A 20558-nucleotide genomic window follows, 5' to 3' on the forward strand; every position below is an offset into this window, starting at 1 on the left:
AAGTCATATCGATTAGTTTTACGATCTCTTTATGGACTTTTTGAAGCGTCAAAGTGGTAGTTTTCAATCGAGGGACAGAAATTTCGCAGATTTCATCATTTGTGTTCCGAAAATGAATGATAGTGTAATGGGTTTGGAATGACTCAAGAGTAGTAATGACAGAAATTTCATTTTTTGGTGAACTAGCCCTTTAAGCATAAGAGTACGAGTGAATGTGTTTACATTATGAACGGAATTAATTAACTATCCTTTCATTACCTTTTTGCCAAGACTGAGTCTTAAGACTAAGACTTTGAGGAATACCCCACCAAGTGAGAAATGTTATTGCAGAATCAGTTTTGTCCCTGATGTTTCTCCATAAACACCTTGTAAAATATATCTATAATAGGGATACTAGCTTGGAATTTAGCTTGAACCCAGGGTTTTGTATTATCCCTCTTATTTTGTGAAAATAATTAATATTTTGCAGATACTGCAAGTAGGCCTATATGTAAACAGCAATGAAATGATGGGTAAGATAGCTAAGATAATTTGTTCTTGGAAGAACTTCATGAGAAATGTTTGTGTTCATACTCTCTTAAAATTAAAGATTCCTAAAAGGTTTTGCAGCCATGCCAAGAACCACCATTTTGGGTTCCCCACAGCACAGAACCTTTCAGTCGACAGTTACTAAAATAACCCTTTTTTTTTCCCGTCTAATGAACCTTTTGTGCAACGTGAAGGTTCTATGAATGATAAATGTTCTTTATGGAACCATGGAGTCACGAGGAAATGATATGCTTAGACTTTTGGATACGCACTGAAGACTTGCATGGCGGTATACGTGTATAAAGTCCAACCAACCAACGCGTGCGGTTCCTCTCATTGCGCGCGTGGCAGGGCGGGAACCGAGAGAGAGCGCGAGAGAAGAGACAAGGGACAAGCCACAAGCCAACAGTCGGTATATTTATGTCAGAAAAAACCTTATTGGCTGCCATACAACATTAAATGCTCGTTTAAGCGGATTTTTGCCCATCCACAACTTTTCGTCACATTTCAAAACGCCAAATTACTTAACGGCTTGAGAACCCGACAGTCGCGCGGATCGTGTCTGTCAAATTGGAAGCAGCGTTTGCCCCACTGTTGCCCATCCACTTACAATTAAGGAGACGAGGTAGGGTATGAAGTCACTTTTCCAACGAGGGCGTGTGCTTTTGTTTTAGCCTTTATGTTGTTGCATGCTGCTTTCTGGTTATAAATGTGGTATTTGGGGAATGACATGCGTAATTGCTGGCTTTTACTCCAATTACATCATCAGTCTATTAAGTAATGTAAACATTTAATAAATGGACTGTGGGCATTTCAACAGCCACAATTTTTTTTTAAATGTATAATTAAGCAAGTGGACACAGACTTATAGACACAGGAAAAATAAATTATTTTTGGCTATTCAATTAATATTTGAATAGCTACACATTGCTGTACCGTTGTTGTTTCGCGAGGGTGTGTCCGAATTGCTTTGTGTGTTGTTGCCTCGTTTAATGAGTATTTACATGACCTCTATACATCATTCATGTTATATTTGCAGGAAATTATTATCTGAGCTATTTATTTGCATGATAATGATGAAAATGGGTTAGTGTGTTTCTGTGCAACTTCTTCCGAAATGAGTGGGGAAATGATGATGGCGCACGAGCGGATTAGAGATTCTGAAAGGGAAATGATATTTTAGTATGCATGCTGAAGGAAATCCACAGGTTGGGAGGGGTCCGGTGATGATGACCACGACTGAGCTCCGCGCGCACAACAGGTAGCTCGCCACTGATCGATGCATTATAAACGAGAACGCAGAGTTAACGTGCTTATTACGCGGCGCTCTCTGGAATACTTGATTCTGATTTGCCAATGGTTAAATATTTCTTAACAATGACCTTCATCTCGACTCACCAATCAAAATTGCATGTCAATTCATTTGGCAAGTAGTTGTGTAATAATTCAGATACTCTACATTCACAAAACAAACCTTTTCAGAGAGACAGAATGATAAATTAACTGTATATTACCCTTAAAATCAAATTTTATTGGATACTATAACAATTGCATGTTGTGCCCTGCATTTATACGGTTTTGATGACTTGCTAAATAATGTCTGGGCAAGGATTTGTTCTGCTGTCAGCTATTTATCAGATATTCTGCCCTTTGCCAAACAGTGATAGCCATCATTTTTAGTTTCTAGGTTACCATCACTATCTCTTGCAAAACTACAGCCAGCTTTCTGTACTAATAATCGTAATCACCTGACGGATACAGTTGCCATAGCAATATTTTTGCACCCTGATAGAGCCACGTCTGGCAGCGCGCCAATGAAAGCTTTGTTGTCATGGATACAATTTACCGTTGTTGTGGTTGATCAAAGGCGTAAGGGTCTCACCTTAAATAGTCAACGATGACCTATTGTTCTCAGCGAAATTGTATAAACTGAAATCCTTGATGTGTTTCAATAAATCTGCATGGCTGGTATCTATTCTGCTGAAATAGGCTATGGTAATCAGGATCAGGCTAATTATGGGTGACGTTGCAGATATGACAGTATGAATCAAAAATCATATGAGCTTACAAAAAGGGAGAATATACAATGCATTCGATATTGTTTTGCTGTCTTTTGTATAGGCCTATCATTTTCTGTCAACACCCCAGCAGGCATTTTAGGGTTTTTTTCTTCCCTGCATCACATAATTTCTAAATGGAAAAATATATGCAATTTAGCTAATCACAATGGTGTCAGATAATATTTTGCACATTAAACAGGAGGAGTGAAGGAAAGGGAAATAGGCACAGCATTCTAAAACAGACGGCAAATAAAGATATGAAGATATGAAATTATGATACGTAATGTCATAATTTTAATGGGAAAACAATGTTGAATGTAAATGGGGGAAAAAATGTTTATAAATAAGTGCATATAAATGTACAGTTGGCCAATAAAAAGTTTGAGTCACTTTACACTTTACCATAAAAGGAAAAGAATGTAAAAGAACGTGTTCATAGAAATCAATCAATCAATCAATCAACATTTATTTCTATAGCGCTTTACACAGCCGTCACGTATCCAAAGTGCTTCACATCATAAAAAATAATAAAACAGCACAATATACAATAGATACACATAACAAAAAAAGGAAAGAAAAAGTCAACATATTTGATGCATAACATAATGCATAACATTTGATTATATTTTTTGAAAAAGTGGTTATACATTTTTGTAATGTGTTTTTAATATATTAAAAAAAAAATAATAACAATTCAGCTTACATAATGCCAGGAGAACAAGGAAGCTTATAGACAAATTAAGTATAAAATATACATATAAACTTTAATAGTGATATATTTGCAAAGAGGTGTGATGACAACTTAAAAAATGAAAGGTCCCATAACACGTAAATAATACAATAAACAAAACAATATAATGAAATGTAAAACACCCAACTGAAAAATAACTGTTCATATATGCTCTATCTTTAAATTCTTTGAATAATTCGAAGGTCATGTGTCTGTTTCTGATTCTTCTGAATATATGTTTCGTTTTATGTGATCTTTAATTCTTGATACTGCCATCTTACCTCCAAGCACCACATATAACACTCTATTATTGTAGCATATTTCCCAGAGCAACACATTCAATACCTAAAATATACTATTGATGTTAATTGGCGAGAGAAGGTTCTCTCCAATGTGGTGTTTTAGCGGGCCTAAAGGTGCATAAAACAGCGATAATTAGATGGAGAGAGGATCTGCTCCAGTTCTGGCAGATTAAAAGCGAGTAAACACTTGCGCTCCTCTTACACCTAGTCATGAGAGCTCTCAGCCCGCGACAGGCTCTGTTGATAATATTATTCGCTCTCATTCATTGCGCGAGTCATATCATTGAGGTCAGATTGTCTCAGCATCCAACATACGCTCTAGTAACTACTGCTTTGCTACATGATGAAGCAGTATTTGATGACGAAATCAGTGCAACAAAAATACCACAATTATGCACTTCACTTGTAACCTGTCGCCATATCTTTAAGATGATTTTTGTTCAAAATGGGATGCTCAGTGCAGGACACTGAGCAGAGTACAACTCAAAACTAAAATGGAAAAAAATAATATTTTCTTTTTAATAAAAAAATCCATCTATCCTTTGTACTTATTTGTATTTGCTACTTGTCAGAATAGAAATCCATAATTCATATGACTGTCATTGGGAGGGAATTATGTTTCGTCTTGTTCGCAAGCCATCCTAATAGACCGACTGGCTTCCTTTTGTCCATCCAGAGAATACCGGAAATATCTGTAGCCGACAACAGTCTAAATTGATTCTGAGGGCGATTAACACGGGTCAGCGACTGACGTCTTGAAAGGGTAAATGAATTGGCTCTATCAGTAATGGCATTAATTAAAGCCTTGTGAAGGCATCTAGGAGTTCACTATTAGTTTATTCTTTCGTTTTATTATCACAGTATGTGCATTGTTGTTGTATTTCAACGCATTCTCATCCTAGGGCGTCATATAGTGACTCTTTTGCCAATGCGTATACATCCAACGCACATGGCACCCTTTAGCGTCAATATAACACTCTTCGGTTATGGGTAGGTTTAGGTCTGGGTTAGGGTTAGACCACTTGGAGGCGCCTTCTGGCCCATATATATCTGCATTTCATATTGCGCATTGTCAAAAGCATCAGTATATGATGCCTTGGGATGAGAACAGGCTGTGTATTTGTGTCAAGTGGAAGCTTCATTTTCAAGAAAGAATTATTGTGCTATAAAGCTCTTTCTGATATGATTCTTCTGCTGACTTGTTCGCAAACTTGCATGATTCATGCTTAGCCTTTAGTAACGATGTAACTTGAGAGAACAAATAACGTGGAAGTCCTCATTACCAAATGAACCAAGCGAACCAAACTACATGTGAAGTTTTTTTTTTTTTTGTCTTTGTCTGTTTTCTGCTTCTTTGGCCATACAGGTATAGATTATCCCGTTGTCTCTGCTAGTAAAGCAGGAAATACCACAATTATTTATATATATATATATATATATATATATATATATATATATATTATTGTGTATTTTTTCAGAAACATAAAAACATCATCAGCATTAGCGTAATTTAACTTTTAATATCACACATTTTTTTAAATATTAACCAAGTATGACATGGATAAATATTTCTATCAAATGAACATAATAATTTTATCCCTACTAATAATAACTACCCCATATAACCAGTGTTGTTGGTTAAATTCACAATTTGTGTGGGTGTGCAATGCATTCTTTAGTGTGACGGATATTGAAACACAAGTGTAAATGTGCCATCAGGATGAGAGGACTCAATCTGATCTGACAGACATTGTCTGCTGTTTACAGTCTAAAAAGTTGCAACTCGACGAAACGTTTATAATAATAGCCTTTAGTGATACTCCTGGTGTAGTCTGTCTTATGTTTGAGTAGATCAGTGATGCTTAATGTCATTAATCTGGTTAAACAGAACAACCCATGTTGGTTTTATCAGCTCATTGCAAACACTCCTGCTCCTTGTTAATTCAGTTAGATTGGTATTGTCCATTAGCTGGCAGCAGTGCCTTTGGAATGGCTGACATGCTGATAAGACTCAGACCAAGATAAGGGAGCTATTTACCAAGCTGTGTTAACATTATCAATATAGTTGTAGCTAGAGCCATGTGTCTCTTGATGTAGTTGGGGAAAAGCATGAGATTATCCAAAAACCAATTAGTTCAGTTTATTTATTTTTATTATGCAAACTCATTGTCTTAATTTTCATTAAGTAAGCATAACTTAATTGCATCAAGTTATTAAACTAAATCCATTTAAGATTTGTCAACTTAATTCTATCTGTGATCAGAGGAAGCGTATAGCATGAATAAATTAATTGTTTTTATTTGACTATTTTTGGCTTTATTTTACCAATACAATTTAATTTGCAATCATTATTGGGGTTTTATATATATATATATATATATATATATATATATATATATATATATGACAAGAGACAGCAAATTGTAATATCTAAATATTATTATTTTCTTTTTTTTTTAAGTTACCACTGTTTTGGTTTGCATACTGAATGTTGAACTCTGTGTGTGACTCAAGCAAAATTGCAAGATATTGTCACAAATATAGAGGGATTATATCAACCCAATTAAAGATTTATGCCATAAGTGTTAGCAATAAAATGTTAAAAGATCATAATTATACATTAATTATATTGTATATTTAAGCTCAGTAATTTCACTTAAATGAAGATTATCTATTAATTGTCATTAAGTGAAATTACTGAACTTAAATATACAAGCTTGATAAAAATGATCATTCTAGAAGAACATTTCAAATGGCACTCAGAGGCTTTTGCATCTGAACTCTTCATATGCACAGGGTGACAGGGAGTAACTGATTAACAAGATAATAAAAGACAAACTTGGATTATTTTGGTTGCGGTCTGTTCTTCTGTTATGGCTCTGTTGTGAGGATGATAGCACACAAAGTCGAAGATGACCTTGGAATAATATTTGAATAATTAAACTGGAAAAAGTACAAAGAGTGTCACAACCACATAACAAAAGACATTTCGCACACACAACATTCAGGAGCACAGAAATGTTTTACCTGCAGTCCCATTCATTTTATTATTATTTTTTTTAAAAACTGTTCAGCAACATGGTGATAACGTCGCTGTTATTATATGTAGCCTAATTAATCTCACAGCTTCACTATGTCTTTATGAGCGAGTCAGTTTGTGCAAAATGCTGATTAATTCATGGGATCTGAACGATTAATTGAATCATTCACACAAACAATTAATGTAATAATACTTATTACATTAATTCATGTTGAAATGCTACTCTGGCTGGGCAAAGTAAAGGAACTGTGTCTAAAATTTAAGACAAACAATAGTAACCTACTAGTTATAGATTCATAATCCGTGTTGAGTGAGTAGTTGTGAAGTTTCACATGCAAGGGCCTTTGGGACGTCCCTGGGTTTTCCTTAGACATTTGCTGAGGCTACTTGTTTTTTGGACTGTCGTTATTGTGTTGCATTGCACACTAAACCGAGTTAAGTGAGTGTAGTGTGAAATAGTTCAGTATCTCGAAAATGTCTAAAGTTCTTATACCTGGCAACACCATTTTCTCAGAATGACCCGGTTCCCTTTCACAGGTTGATGATGACACCATTTTGAGATGATGATGATGCCCTACTTAACACCAGGGTGGCGATGGCAAGATCGGCTTTAAAGGGTAGAGAAGCAGAAGGGGCGTTTGGTATTTTTAGAATTTAAAACATGCCTTTTTCTTTTTTGGTTACACGATTGAACAAATATTTAAAAAAAATGTACTCTCTGACAATGACATGAAGACTGTTTTGTCTGATCATTGGCCTTGTCTGTTTTTCTAATTAGATTTTTATTTTTTTTCGCGCTTGTCTATTAAAGGAACTAGAACTGTCATACGCTGAAGAGATGCATAGATTTTTACAATTTTGGAAAGCTGTGCTCAATGACGGTGTTGTGATGTGGCTAATGAACTGTCCTTCTGAAAATATTGTTCTTGTGACTCAATCCATTTCTTGAAACACCCAGAGAAGTATTGGATAAATGTCCTTTCTGTGGTCAAGGGCAATTAATCTCCTCTACCCTGTGTCATATTCTTGTCGATGGCTCTCCAGTGCTTAATGTCCTAGTAAATGACTCTGATCTGGTCGTTGAAAGCTGTCATGGGATTGTTGGACTGCTGGCAGAATCCAGCAATATCTTGCCCATGACATGAACAAATGACTTTGTCCTCCTATAACAAATGTTTGTACAGCACTCACTGACAGAAAAATGTAAAAGGAAAAACAGAAAGAGACAGTGAGACAGCTCATTTTGAAGGCATTTGTAGACCTTTACATGAGTATATCGATCTGTAAATCGATCTGAGGCAGTTTGATAAATTTGGATGTGCTTACAAGCATTATTTACTAAGTGTAGGCTACGTATAAATCCATTCAAGTTTATTGAATAAAAGAGTTTTTATGCCTCTAAAGCATTTACTTTTTTAAATGTTGTCATATTGAACAATTCAGTGTCTATACAATAAATATGATTTTTTATCAAACTTGTATATTTAAGTTCAGTACTTTCACTTAAATACCAATTAATAGGTAATTATCATTGCCATTAAGTGAAATCACTGAACTTAAAAATCATCATTCTAGAAGAAAATTTCAAATGGCTCTTAGAGGCTTTTGCATCTGAACTCTTCATATATATATATATATATATATATATATATATATATATGCTATTTAATTGCAACATAATTATTTATAACTTTTAAAAGATTTAATTTCACATCAACTAATCTGTTCGTCAACTGAACCGATACGATCTTATCAACTCTCAAGAAAGGTTATTCTTCTGGTCATGAAGAATAACTTTTCTGTTCTTAGATGACTAACTAACTATTCAACAGTATAAACACTTGTTGCTTAAGATCACACATTTAAGAGACTTAGGTCGATGAGCAGCAGACAGACAATCAAGAGTATAATGTATTTAAATAAATGAAACTACGAATACATACGACTACACTAAAACAAATAATACATATAAACAGAATAATGAAACGTAAAGAAAGACAGAGCAGATCACAGATTTGGGTACCAAACAGTGTTATGCAACAACTTTAGCCCAGACATAAACACACTCACACACACACCTTGTTTATTCAGTGAGCTCTGAGAACATTATGTAAAAAAAACACAAGATGTGTACCTGTGATTTTTGAGGCTATAGGGCATCTAAATTTAACCTGATGCTGCAACGCATTCTCACCCCAAGGCGTCACCTTTGACCATGCTTCAATATTTGACGTTTTAGGCGCCCTTTAGCGTCACTTACATGACGCGATCCTACGGCGTCATCTATCTGACGCTAAAGGAAAGCGTCAGTTAGAGGACGCGGTTAGGTTTAGGTGTGGGGTGGGGGTAGGGTACATGCGATCCTAGGGCGTCATCTGACTGACGCTAAAGGGCACCTAAAGCGTCAGATATTGAAGCATGTCCAAATGCTTCCCAAGGCGTCAGTTAAGTGACGCCTTGGGGGTGAGAATGGGCTGGATGCTGCCGTCTGGCACAATATACCACTCAAGGACAGGACATAATCATGATTCTTAATACTGTGAGATCTTTCCAGTCTTTCTGAATGTGGTAAACATGTAACCCACTAACACCAATTCTCAGTCCATTTACTATTTCTCTCTCTCTGTCTCTCTTTATCTCTTTCTCTCTTCCCATTGCAGTTGTCATGGAAACTGTTCTGGTCTTCCTTTTTTCCCTCCTAGTCTATGTGGCGGGTAAGTGCCCCCTCCATCACACTCCAGTCTCCCTGTGTCCGCTGGGATCGGAAAGAGCTGGAAGAGGATGGGGAAAAAGCCATGACATGATGACACATTAGCAGCATCCTTGAGTTCTTAACTGAGAATTTGATCAGTGACCTTTCCTATCCTGGGAGTGTGTGTGTGTTTGCACTCTATAGTTCTTCAGTAGACTGATGGAAAGCTTCATGTTTATACGTGTTTGTACATGTCTGTGAATTGCCGTCCTGCTTTTGCCAAACAAACTTCATTTGTGAAATGAGAGCATCCATTTAATCCATCTCAGTCCTCTGAGAGACTCCACCCCACCCAAAATTAGGCCACAAGAAACACCAGCATATGTGCATGAGATTCATTCTCTCACCCACAGCTCTCTAACTGGTGAAACATTTATCCTTTAGCTCTTTCAACAAACCCGCCACACATTGCTGAGTGTAATGATGACTGTCAGACTGATTTTCATCAACCACAAGTTAATTCCCTCTTAATTCCTTTCTTTCTTTCTTTCCTTCCTTCCTTAATTTCATTATTTCGTCTTTTTCTTCTTTCTTTAATTTTTCCTCTCTTCTTTCATCAATTTCGTATTTAATTCCTTCACTGTCTCTTTTTTAATTGCCGCTTTCTTTAAGAAAATGACCTTTTGACCTTTCCTGTAAATAAACTAGAGCCCGACCGATAAAGTATTTTGAGGGCCGATACCGATACAAATATTTGTTGGTTTTAAAATCCGATAATTTTCTTATTTTATTTCCTCCAGATACGCGCGACAAAACATTAAAGATTTCCCTAACATTAGTTATTTGTAGTTATTTATGAGTTTTAACTAAAATAATAGGATAATACATTTTATCACAACAGAACAGAGGAACATCGAAATATATTAAAGGTCTGATAAATAAAATAATAATTAGTCCCTACATTGCCTTATAAGCTACCTGCAACCTGGATCAGCAGGATGTGTGGCGCATTATACACAAGTGTTGCCAACAGTGATGGTGTAGAGTGCCCTCTGGTGGACAAACTATACAACTCCAACACTCATGACATGGTTGAAGTGTGTTTGGTCCGTTTTTACTTTATATTTGAAATATTCATTTATCTGCCATTATAACTGCCGATGCCGATAGTTTGGAAAATATCTAATATCGGCCGATAATATCAGCCTGCCGATAAATCAGTCTGGCTCTAATTCCTATTCCTAAAACTTTCCCAGCATTTTTTTTTTAATCATTTTCACAAATGATTCATGGTCGTATTTTAACGATTCATAGAATATTTTGTTGCATATTTGTGAGTATATCAAAAGAACAGACCATCTCCTTTTAGACCCTCTGCTATTCTAGCATCATGCATTACTTTTTTATTAACACTTGAATTTGGGTAAGTTTCATGAAAAAGCAAAATTTTAAGCAAAAATCTTAAAAAAAACGCATTTTGGGTCGGTTGGCATTCAGAACGATGGTCAAAACATATATGGGAGTAGATTGAGTCTTATCAACACCCCCACAGTTTCACAGTCCTGTAGCTCATCCTGGGTCATTTCATTCAGTAACGTTTGGCAGTTTTGATTTAGACACTCTCAAAAATACTGGGTTGTTTAAACCCAACTTTGGGTCAAATATGGACAAACCCATCCGTTAGGTTAAATCTGTTAATACCAATTTTAACTGAACGTTTGGGTTTGTCTATATTTGACCCAAAATTAGGTTAAAGGTTAAAACAACCCAGCATTTTTTATACTGTGTATACTGTTTAATGTTGATGATTGCGTTACATATGCATCTGCTTACATATGATATTGCTTGTTTCTGCTGCTTCTTCGCCTGTGTTTTGATCCTGACATTCAGTAATCTTTCAGAAGATGTGTAATAGCGCCCCTACCATAAAACAGTGAAAACGCGGAAAGCCGAACATTTTCGTGAATGGCGAGGAAGCGTCTTTCTCACAAAATTATGGAAATTACCATCAATGGCGAGGAAAGAGTTAAAAGAACCATGTTTTTTTTCACTATACAGACGCTTTTGTGCAAGGGAGAGTTTCCATGGATGTTGAAGGGTTTTCATGGAACCAAATGGCAATAAGGAAACTTTAGTTTTGAGCTATAGTGCGTTTTAGTAATCATGAACTATAGGTAAGGCGCAAGCAACAGCTTTTAGTGTTTTTATCATAAAGGTTGGGTCACCATATCGGCAGACCGATATTATCGGCCGATATTAGGCATTTTCCAAACTATCCGTATCGGCCGTTATAATGGCCGATAAATGAATTATTTCAAAAATAAAATAAAAACGGACTAAACACGCTTGAACCATGTCATGAGTGTTGGAGTTGTATAGTTTGTCCACCAGAGGGCACTCTACACTGTTCCTGTTGGCAACACTCGTTGAGTTAGTCACGATACATACATTGCTTGAATAACAATTAAAAGATCATCCCCATCAGTTCTCTTGACTCAAATAAGCATGACAAAATTTGTGACTATCATGTCCAGTTTAAAAATAAATAAATAAATAAAATATTGGCCGATATATCGGAAAATCGGATTTTAAACCCCAAAAATATTTGTATCGTTATCGGCCTTCAAAATCCTTTATCGGTCAGGCTCTAACCTGTACCGCCACCATACAGATTTCACAACATGTTCACGCTGATCGTGTAGATTCGCTGCGGTGACCAACAGAAAGCTGTTTAGTTTAAATGTAACTTCAGTGTGAGCTGTACTCCATAAGTAACCACAATATTGACAAGAGACAATGGACCTTTCTTGATTGGAATGGACTCTTGGGTGTATTATACATTTAGCCTTTCTGTTTCCACTTCTCCTCTCTTATCATTGACATTTAGTAATATTCCTGAACTTGCTCCCTCCTTTCAACTCTTATTGTGAAGATAATTACAGATTATCCAACACTATGCTGTGCATCCCTATAAAATTATGAAATGTGTTGACAGACTGACATTTGTGAGTCGAATTTACAAAAAGTCATATTAAAATACTTTTTAATGGAATGTGGTGAAGATGCATCTGATGTCAAGCTTGTCAATAAGCTTTAAGAGATTCTTTTCATTCATTAAAAAGCTCATTCCAGTTTGATGGTGATTCCGGCTAGTTTACGATCAACCACATTGTGACATAACATAAAGCATTTATATTAACATAAAATAAATATATTTTAGTGTTGCAGTACAGGCAAATCAGAAAGATGTTAATCTTTATGAATTTTCTTTCGCGTCTCACAGGCATTAATTAGTCTAATGCATTTCTTAGAGTTTAATACAAATTGTATTGACCCAGTCAAAAGCCCTGTTATTGTGAATCGTGCACATTTATTAAGCAATGTCATATTTTAGCCAGTATTGCATCATAGCTTTGAAGTTAACAAACAAAACTCTCCACAAACAAATGACATAATGTAACAGTCTTGCTTTAGGTATTGAATGTTTAGTGAACATAAACATGCTTAATAATAATTATTCTCTGGTTTTCTTTTTTCACATCTCTGATTCTGCTCTCTGCTATGATCTTAGCTTCATCTGACTCTGCTGCCCAAGGCAAGTTATTACTGTTTTACCACGTGTATATATATATATATATATATATATATATATATATGTATGTATATCTTTTTTTGCCTAATTTCAAATTGTTTTCCATCAGATGGAAAAGAGAAGGAAGTGGATCCCTTTGCATACGGTAAGAATCAATACTTTTGAGAACATTTAACTTCTTTGTTGCACCATATGACACACAAGTAGTGTTGGAAAAAGGTACTTTAAAAGTAATGTATTACAGTATTGCATTACTCCCTAAAAAAGTAACTTATTGCGATACTTATACTTAATTTTTATGTAAAGTAATGTGTAACAGCATTACTTTTTTGTCACCTGGGCTGGGCATGCTTGTTTGTTTTTTTATTAACAAAAAACAAAAGTTCTATTTTTGGCCACACCAAAAGCGAATCTTAACATGGTAAACAAAGTAACTTGCCTTGTATTTGAAAAGTAACTCGGATGTTTTGTTTTGAATTTAAAAGTAATGCGTTATTTGGAGAAAAAAAAAGTAATCAGATTATTCAGCACTGGCTGCCCAGACATGAACACCCACTTCAAAACACTTCACAGGTTTGGCCTCTTTTAGAAAGTGGCTAGAGGCAAGTCACTTCTGAGCGAGGCCACAATTTCAACATCATGCCAAGAGTTAGCTTGAAGCAAAAACCTGCATTCTGAAGACATATTAGAGTTAAGCTCCTTGGCCTGGTGCTATGTTTGACACAAACTAAATTCAGCTTAACGCCCAGGATGGATGGTGGTAACCCAGTGGTTAAAGATACAAAATTTATTAAACAAGGTAACTTAACCCCAGATTGCTGTCTATCTGTCTGTCTGTATGTCAAATCAATTTACCCTATTTACTCTTATAATACATATTCCAGGCTTTATTGTTTGTTTGTTTTATTTATTGGTGCATGTACATTTGATTTGTAATTTTTTTACCCTTGAATATCCTGTAACGCTCAAGAATGTCTCAAGTAAACCGGTTTTGCAAACTGCAAATCACTTTTTTTTCACATAAGCTTGAGTCTTTCTTGAAAGATTTCTTGGGAAAAAAAACAACTTTATTTCTTTACCAGACTACGAGAGTTTGAGGATCTGCGGTTTGGCGTTTGCTGTGGTGCTGTTCGCTCTCGGAATGCTCCTTATTCTCAGTAAGAAGTGTCTTTTTTAAAGGGATAGTTCACTTTGAAATACATTTTTGGTATTTTTTAGCTGACCTCAAGGGCATCCAAGATGTAGGTGTCTTTGTTTCCGCAGTATTTTCAATTTTGATATTTTTCAAACCATTCATGTCTATCAGTCATATAATGGAGGTCTATGGTCACCACCTTAAAGAGCATGCACAGAGAAGTCCAAATTATACATGATTTAATGACTCGTAAATGTAAGTACACATTGATGGCATAAGACAAGATACGAGCGATTTGTGTGAGAAAACGAACAGTATTTATATCGTTTTTACTTCGTGTAACCACAGCCACAAAGCACCCGCACTCTCAAATCACTTGGACGTGGCTGTGGTGACCATAGACCTCAATTATATGACATAGACACGAACGGTTTGACCTAAAAACATCAAAATTGAAACTACTGCGGAAACAGACACGTACATCTTGGATGCCCTTGAGGTAAGCTAAAGCATATCAAAAATTAATTTCATAGTGAACTATCCCTTTAATTCGTTTAAAAAGTCATAACTCATCTTCATTCAGAAACGAAATCACTCAGAAAGTACTGTAAAACAAAAGAGATCAGAGTGCAATAGCTAAACTGAGCTGCCTCATGGATATTAATAATACACCAGTGCTTTTATTCAACTGAGCATGAGATGTTTTATCATGAAATTAGACACATGAGTATGTGTCAGAAATATAAATAAGACACATTCACATTGCAGGTTTCAATGATAACATTAGTATGAGATTAATATTCCTATTCCATATTATCCCATTCATTATCACAAAATGAATCCCTCCAGGTTGTTTGAAAAGTGTGACATTCCTTCATATGTACTAATTGGTTTTGCATGTGTGCACCCTGCAGGCCGCAGATGCCGATGCAGTCTCAAACAGAAGCCCAGGTTAGTCTCACCCAGCCTCTGACAAACGTTTCATGCGTTTGTGTTTGAACAGAAACGCCACCAGTTATAATTCTCTTTACACTTCATACTGTCTCAGGGCTCCAGGAGATGAAGAAGCTCAAGCAGAGAACATCATTGTCTCCAAGGGTAATATTTACCATCTTTTGTAAAATATATTGGTAATCTTTTGACCGGACATTTTTGACTAGTGTTCCTCTGTTATTCTTCTATGTAAAGACAAGGAGACTCCTAAAGCAGAGAACTGAAACATACCAGGTACAGCAACTTTCCTTATGAGTGTCATTATGATTATCATTAAGATATGATGTTATAAAAAAGATTCTAAGAACAGTTTTCTATTGTTCCTGTTAAAGGAGTAGTTCACTTTTTAAAAAACTTTTGCTGATAATTTACTCACCCCCATGTCGTCATCCTAGATCTCCACGTCTTTCTTTCTAGTCGCAAAGAAATGAAGGTTTTTGATGAAGACATTCCAGGATTTTCTCCATATAAGGGACTTCACTGGGAACCAAATGGTTCAAGGTCCAAATGAGAGTTTCAGTACAGCTTCAAAGGGCTTTAAACGACACCAGACGATGAATAAGGGTCTCATATAGGACCCTTTGAGTCATGACCTGAAAAAGATTTGTTCATTTTGATGAACGAGTTTGAACAGGAGAGTCATAAATGCTCATCACAGAACAGAGCAAGGCGAGCATTTGTGGTTATAAAACTTATTTATTTGTTTACTTATTTATTTTTAACTTATTTATTTTTTAAATGAGCGATCGTTCCGCTAGATAAGACCCTTATTCATCGTCTGGTGTCATTTAAAGCCCTTTGATGCTGCATTGAAACTGTCATTTGGACCTTGAACCTTTTGGTTCCCATTGAAGTCCATTATATGGAGAAAATCCTGGAATGTTTATTTCTTTTTGACTGAAGAAAGACAGACATGGACATCTTGGATGATATGGGGGTGAGTAAATTAACAGCAAATGTTTTTTTTTTAAAGTGAACTACTCCTTTAAGTTATGAAAAACTTAAAAGTTTTTTTTTTTCAACAAGGAAACATATATTAAAATATATTTTGATCAGCATGACATTAGCGACTGATAATGTAGGATACAGCAGACAATTGCACATAATGCATATTATGAATGTACTAAAGCAATTGCGATTTGTTCAAACGAATGAGAAATTGGTTTTATAATGTGCACAAGTGACTTGGAGATTGAACAAGTAGAACCAAAGGGGCTGAGAAAAACTATAACTTTGAACAAATGTCCTATTAATGTTACTGAAATTAAAGTCTTTCATTACTTAGATAGAACCTCTGTTAGCCAAAGTTCAGAACGTTCCCTTTTAGCTGGGTATGTGATGTCTGATTTATTTCTTCCCAGTATTGTTGAACACATAGCCGTGGCTGAACGACTTCACTGATGCTGAGGATGGTAATGATGATGATGAAGCTAATTCCAGACCATGGCTATGAAAGGAGAGAAAGGAGACAGGGATTTGTGGGGGAGGAGACTATATCTCGGATTTTTAATGGGCCAGTGTCTTGTATGTAGACCTCTAGTCCTGTCACGTGAACAGTAACTGTATCCGTCTTTCCGTCCGTGCCCTTTTGCAACAGTCCCGTCTCGAGTGAGTTGTTTTAGCAAAACTAGCCACTTTCTGCCGATTATTCTTACCGTTTCTGGTTCCTCCCCAACTGAACTTGTGCGTGTGGATTAAAGGAACAGTTCACCCAAAAATTTCGTCCCAAACCTGTATGCAGTTATATTTTTTACGTTGAACACAAAAGGAAACAAACGATTGTCTATGTAGCACTTGTTATATAATGACTAAATCTTAAAAAAAGGAAAAAAAAAAACACTATAGTTTAAATTTTTGGATGAACTGTCTCTTTAATCATTTTGTTATTGGTGGTGTGACCACTTGTTATTGTCATTTGTGTCCCACCTGCTGTGTTTTTTGTTTTTCTTGTAGATTGTATAGATTATAAGCAGACATATTTAAATACACTTAAGTATTCAATATAAGTATTGATTCACATCTGATGCAGAATATATATTTGAATATACAGCGTGTGCATGTGTGTTTGCCATTGGATAGATTCTGTATAGAGCCTCCGACAATCTTCCCATCATTCTACACGTATCAAGCACAAAAACAAAACAGTAAAAGCACTGTACCACAAGGGGCGCCATATCGCCGTCCTCTGATCAGCTGCAACACTGCCGGGCTCAGCGCCCTCATTCGGACCCACAGTCTAAACCTCTGCGGCCTGAGAACGAGACCGCAGGAGAAGATCCCTTCACCATAGTGCCGCTAACCTGTGTCTTTTAGCTTTTCATCACACTTCGTCTGTAGCTTATGCATTCTCTTTCTTAAAGGGATAGTGCAGACAAAAAAAAAATACATATTTTGCCATTGTCTACTCACCGTCATGCTAATTGAAAATTATTTTCTTTATGTAGAACACAAAAGGAGATATTTTTCAGAATGTCCATGCAGCACTTTTCCAACTCAAACTTCAGTTTTAACATGAACACTGGCATATGCATGCACACATGGTCCTTCAAAGTGTACTCCATTTGATATAATCAACACAAGTGTCAAACAAGTGCACTAGAGAGTTTCATTGTGTCTGTGCTATTTCTATCCAGATGTTATGAAGAGCAAAAATGTCTATTGTTGTTTCCAGTTATAGTTGTTATTGTTTCTTTTTGGACTGTGATATAGCCTATGTAGCTAGAAAAAAAGCACGTAGCTATCAAAAAATATTTCACATATAATGTGGAATTTGTAAGGAAATGGCTGAAACTTAAATCATTACTATAGCTCTCAAATCCTATAGAATTGCATAAGATGCTTCACATGTATTTTTTTACATGTATGGGGTTAAGTGCAACGCTCAATATAATATAGCAGAATTAGTCCCGCCTTCTAAATAAGAGCCAATCACCGTTTGGTAAAGTCATCACGTTAGAAACTGCCATTAGCTTGAAGTTTCGTTTTCTGTCATGGTTCGACCGTTTAGAAACAGAATAGTTGTTGTCTAGCCACGTTTCATGGAGAATGAAACGTGGTCTGGAAACCACATGTTAATTTTCTCGTATTTGAGGCGTGGTTTACGAATGCCCAGAGTCGGATTATTGGGTGCTATGAATGTCTGTCAAATGCGCCTGTGCTCCCTCCCCGTTCTGTGATTGGTTCCCTATTTCAGGGGAAAATTTGGTTCATGGTATCCAGACTGCCTAGCAGCACGAATAAAATCAGAATGGTGAAACCAAGGCTAGTTGTTGTCAGATTTGTTTAGCGATTTCAAATATGAAATTGAATTGTAAGCTAGGCAAACAGTTTTGGAGAATTTGATGTTTCCCCTATTCAAAAAGATGGGAGCTGCACTTGCATGGGAACCAAACGGTTCAAGGTCCAAATGAGAGTTTCAGTGCAAACTGTTCAAAGGGCTGTAACGACACCAGACGATGAATAAGGGTCTTATCTATAGGACCCTTCGAGTCATGACTCGAAAAAAGATTTGTTCTTAAACTTTTTTATTTTTTAAATTACAGATCGTTTCGCTAGTTAAGACCCTTATTCATCGTCTGGTGTCGTTTAAAGCCCTTTGAAGCTGCACTGAAACTCTCATTTGGACCTTAAACCGTTTGGTTCCCATTGAAGTCCATTATATGGAGAAAATCCTGTAATGTTTTCATCAAAAACCTTCATTTCTTTTCGACTGAAGATAGAAAGACGTGGACATCTTGAATGGCATGGTGGTGAGTAAATGTAAATTATCAGCAAAAGTTTTTTTTTAAAAGTGAACTACTCCTTTAAAGAGACTTTTAACTTGCAACTCTGCGACATCTTTTAATGTAAGCAATCATGAATGGAATAACTGGTGAATATAAAGGTGATCATTTTGTCATTTGAAATCACATGACAGTGAGTAAACAATCACAGAATATTGATTATTGGGTGAACTATCTCTTTAATATCACTCATAATTTTAATGTGACCAAAATGTGGGCGTCTAAAGAGACCAACCTTTGCATTTGTGTGCGTCTGCGTACGTGAGTGTGTTGTTCCACACATCACTTGCTGTGGTAAACACATACGAGTTATAAAAAAATGTAGGCTGAGTTCATGAAGAGAGAAGCGTTTCACAGAATATTAATCACATGTAGCTGTTCAAGAACACAGTCTAACGCTACAGATGCTTCGCTATTAGAGAGGAATTTTAAACATATTCGTCTCATATCTGTGCAGCTTCTGTGTGTGGCCACTCTTTGTGCTCCGAAATAATTGAATAAAGTCTTTCTCAGACACAGCCATCAGTGTGTAGTTTCTTTTTTTTCTATCTCCGAACAGAGACGCCAAGCATCAGTCAATGTCTCCTTTTCTTCTCGCGCCCTTTAAAAAGGTCATCCATCACCTGCCAGAAAAAGCAGCTCTGATCAATATGTCAGGTGTAATTTTATTTAAGATCATTCGGACTCGGTTATCCATCAGAATGATCTATTTGACACCGTTGTAGCGTCATCGAAAAAAGGACATGGAAGTCAATTATCGACAGCTCGGAAAACTCTACAGCCCGTCACATCAAAGTTAAGACAATGTGGCCACGATCACTCCCAGTGTTTTACACTGCTGTAATTGGACTTCCCTTGGGCGATGATTCCAAAGGTTGGGCTCAATGGTGTTTTATCATAGGTTGAAGGCCATGTTTATGGGCTAATAAATGTGTTTCAAAGACTGGTGTGGCAGCCAGATTTACAAATGCTTGGTCTGGGAGGCAGGGAGGGGTAGAGGGGTGAAATACACCTGGACTAAAGGCACACTTTCACATTAGACAAGACCTCAGAAGGAAGAGGAGCTTTCCGCAGTACAGGTGAGCTGAGATGGCAATGACTCCTGCACTTTTTTCCTAAATGTTATGCATCAGAATTTCTAAAATGGTGGAATTTGAAATGAACACGTTTTCATTGGTTTATTGCTCTTGATGAGACAACTGAGGACATGTTTAGGTTACGTGTTCATGCGCTTGTCCTATTGAAATTACTACTATGTGGGCCTAAAAATACTTTAAAATATGAGGCTTATTCCTCTCAAGTTTTCCTGACCAGACTATAATGTATTTTTGTGAAGGTTCATCTATCTGCTTTTTATTATTAGCCTATTTTCACACACTGTAAAAAAATATTGATGGTTTAACTTAAAAAAAATAAGTAACCTGGTTGCCTTAATTTTAAGTTCATTGAAATGGAAAAAATGAAGGAGATTAATTTCAATCACCGGAAACTCAAAATATTATGTTATCTGAACTACATAAATTATCTAAGTTGATTTGACAAAAGAAAAAATGTGATGGCAAATCATGAAAAACATTTTTTTACAGTGGGATCAAAAGTAATGTACATATTTGGAGAAGTACAGAAAAAAAATTGTCCAAAATGATCAAATTATATGATCAGTAAGTTATAACAACATGTGTTTTTACATTGTTTTAACTCATC

The 20558-nt window shown here is 36.1% G+C and overlaps 1 protein-coding gene across 1 annotated transcript; it reads left to right on the forward strand.

Moving 5' to 3' along the window:
• The first annotated feature begins 784 nt into the window (after positions 1-784).
• fxyd6 (FXYD domain containing ion transport regulator 6) lies at positions 785-19376 on the forward strand. The gene is made up of 9 exons (XM_039670944.2): positions 785-1153; positions 9321-9374; positions 12924-12947; positions 13054-13089; positions 14027-14101; positions 14994-15030; positions 15128-15177; positions 15268-15306; positions 16434-19376. Exons 2-8 carry the CDS (start codon positions 9326-9328, stop codon positions 15294-15296), a joined length of 300 nt encoding a protein of 99 aa, XP_039526878.1. The 5' UTR covers positions 785-1153; positions 9321-9325; the 3' UTR covers positions 15297-15306; positions 16434-19376.
• Positions 19377-20558: the final 1182 nt, after the last annotated feature.

This window comes from Pimephales promelas, chromosome 16, assembly GCF_988280905.1.
Source record: "Pimephales promelas chromosome 16, fPimPro1.hap1.1, whole genome shotgun sequence".
Classification (NCBI taxonomy): Eukaryota; Metazoa; Chordata; class Actinopteri; order Cypriniformes; family Leuciscidae; genus Pimephales; species Pimephales promelas.

Coding starts and splice junctions, on each gene's coding strand:
- fxyd6 (XM_039670944.2), top strand. CDS start 9,326: ATGGAAACTGTTCTGGTCTTCCTTTTTTCCCTCCTAGTCTATGTGGCG. Junction 12,948..13,053: donor ATCTGACTCTGCTGCCCAAG/GCAAGTTATTAC, acceptor GTTTTCCATCAG/ATGGAAAAGAGAAGGAAGTG. Junction 15,178..15,267: donor GAACATCATTGTCTCCAAGG/GTAATATTTACC, acceptor TTCTATGTAAAG/ACAAGGAGACTCCTAAAGCA.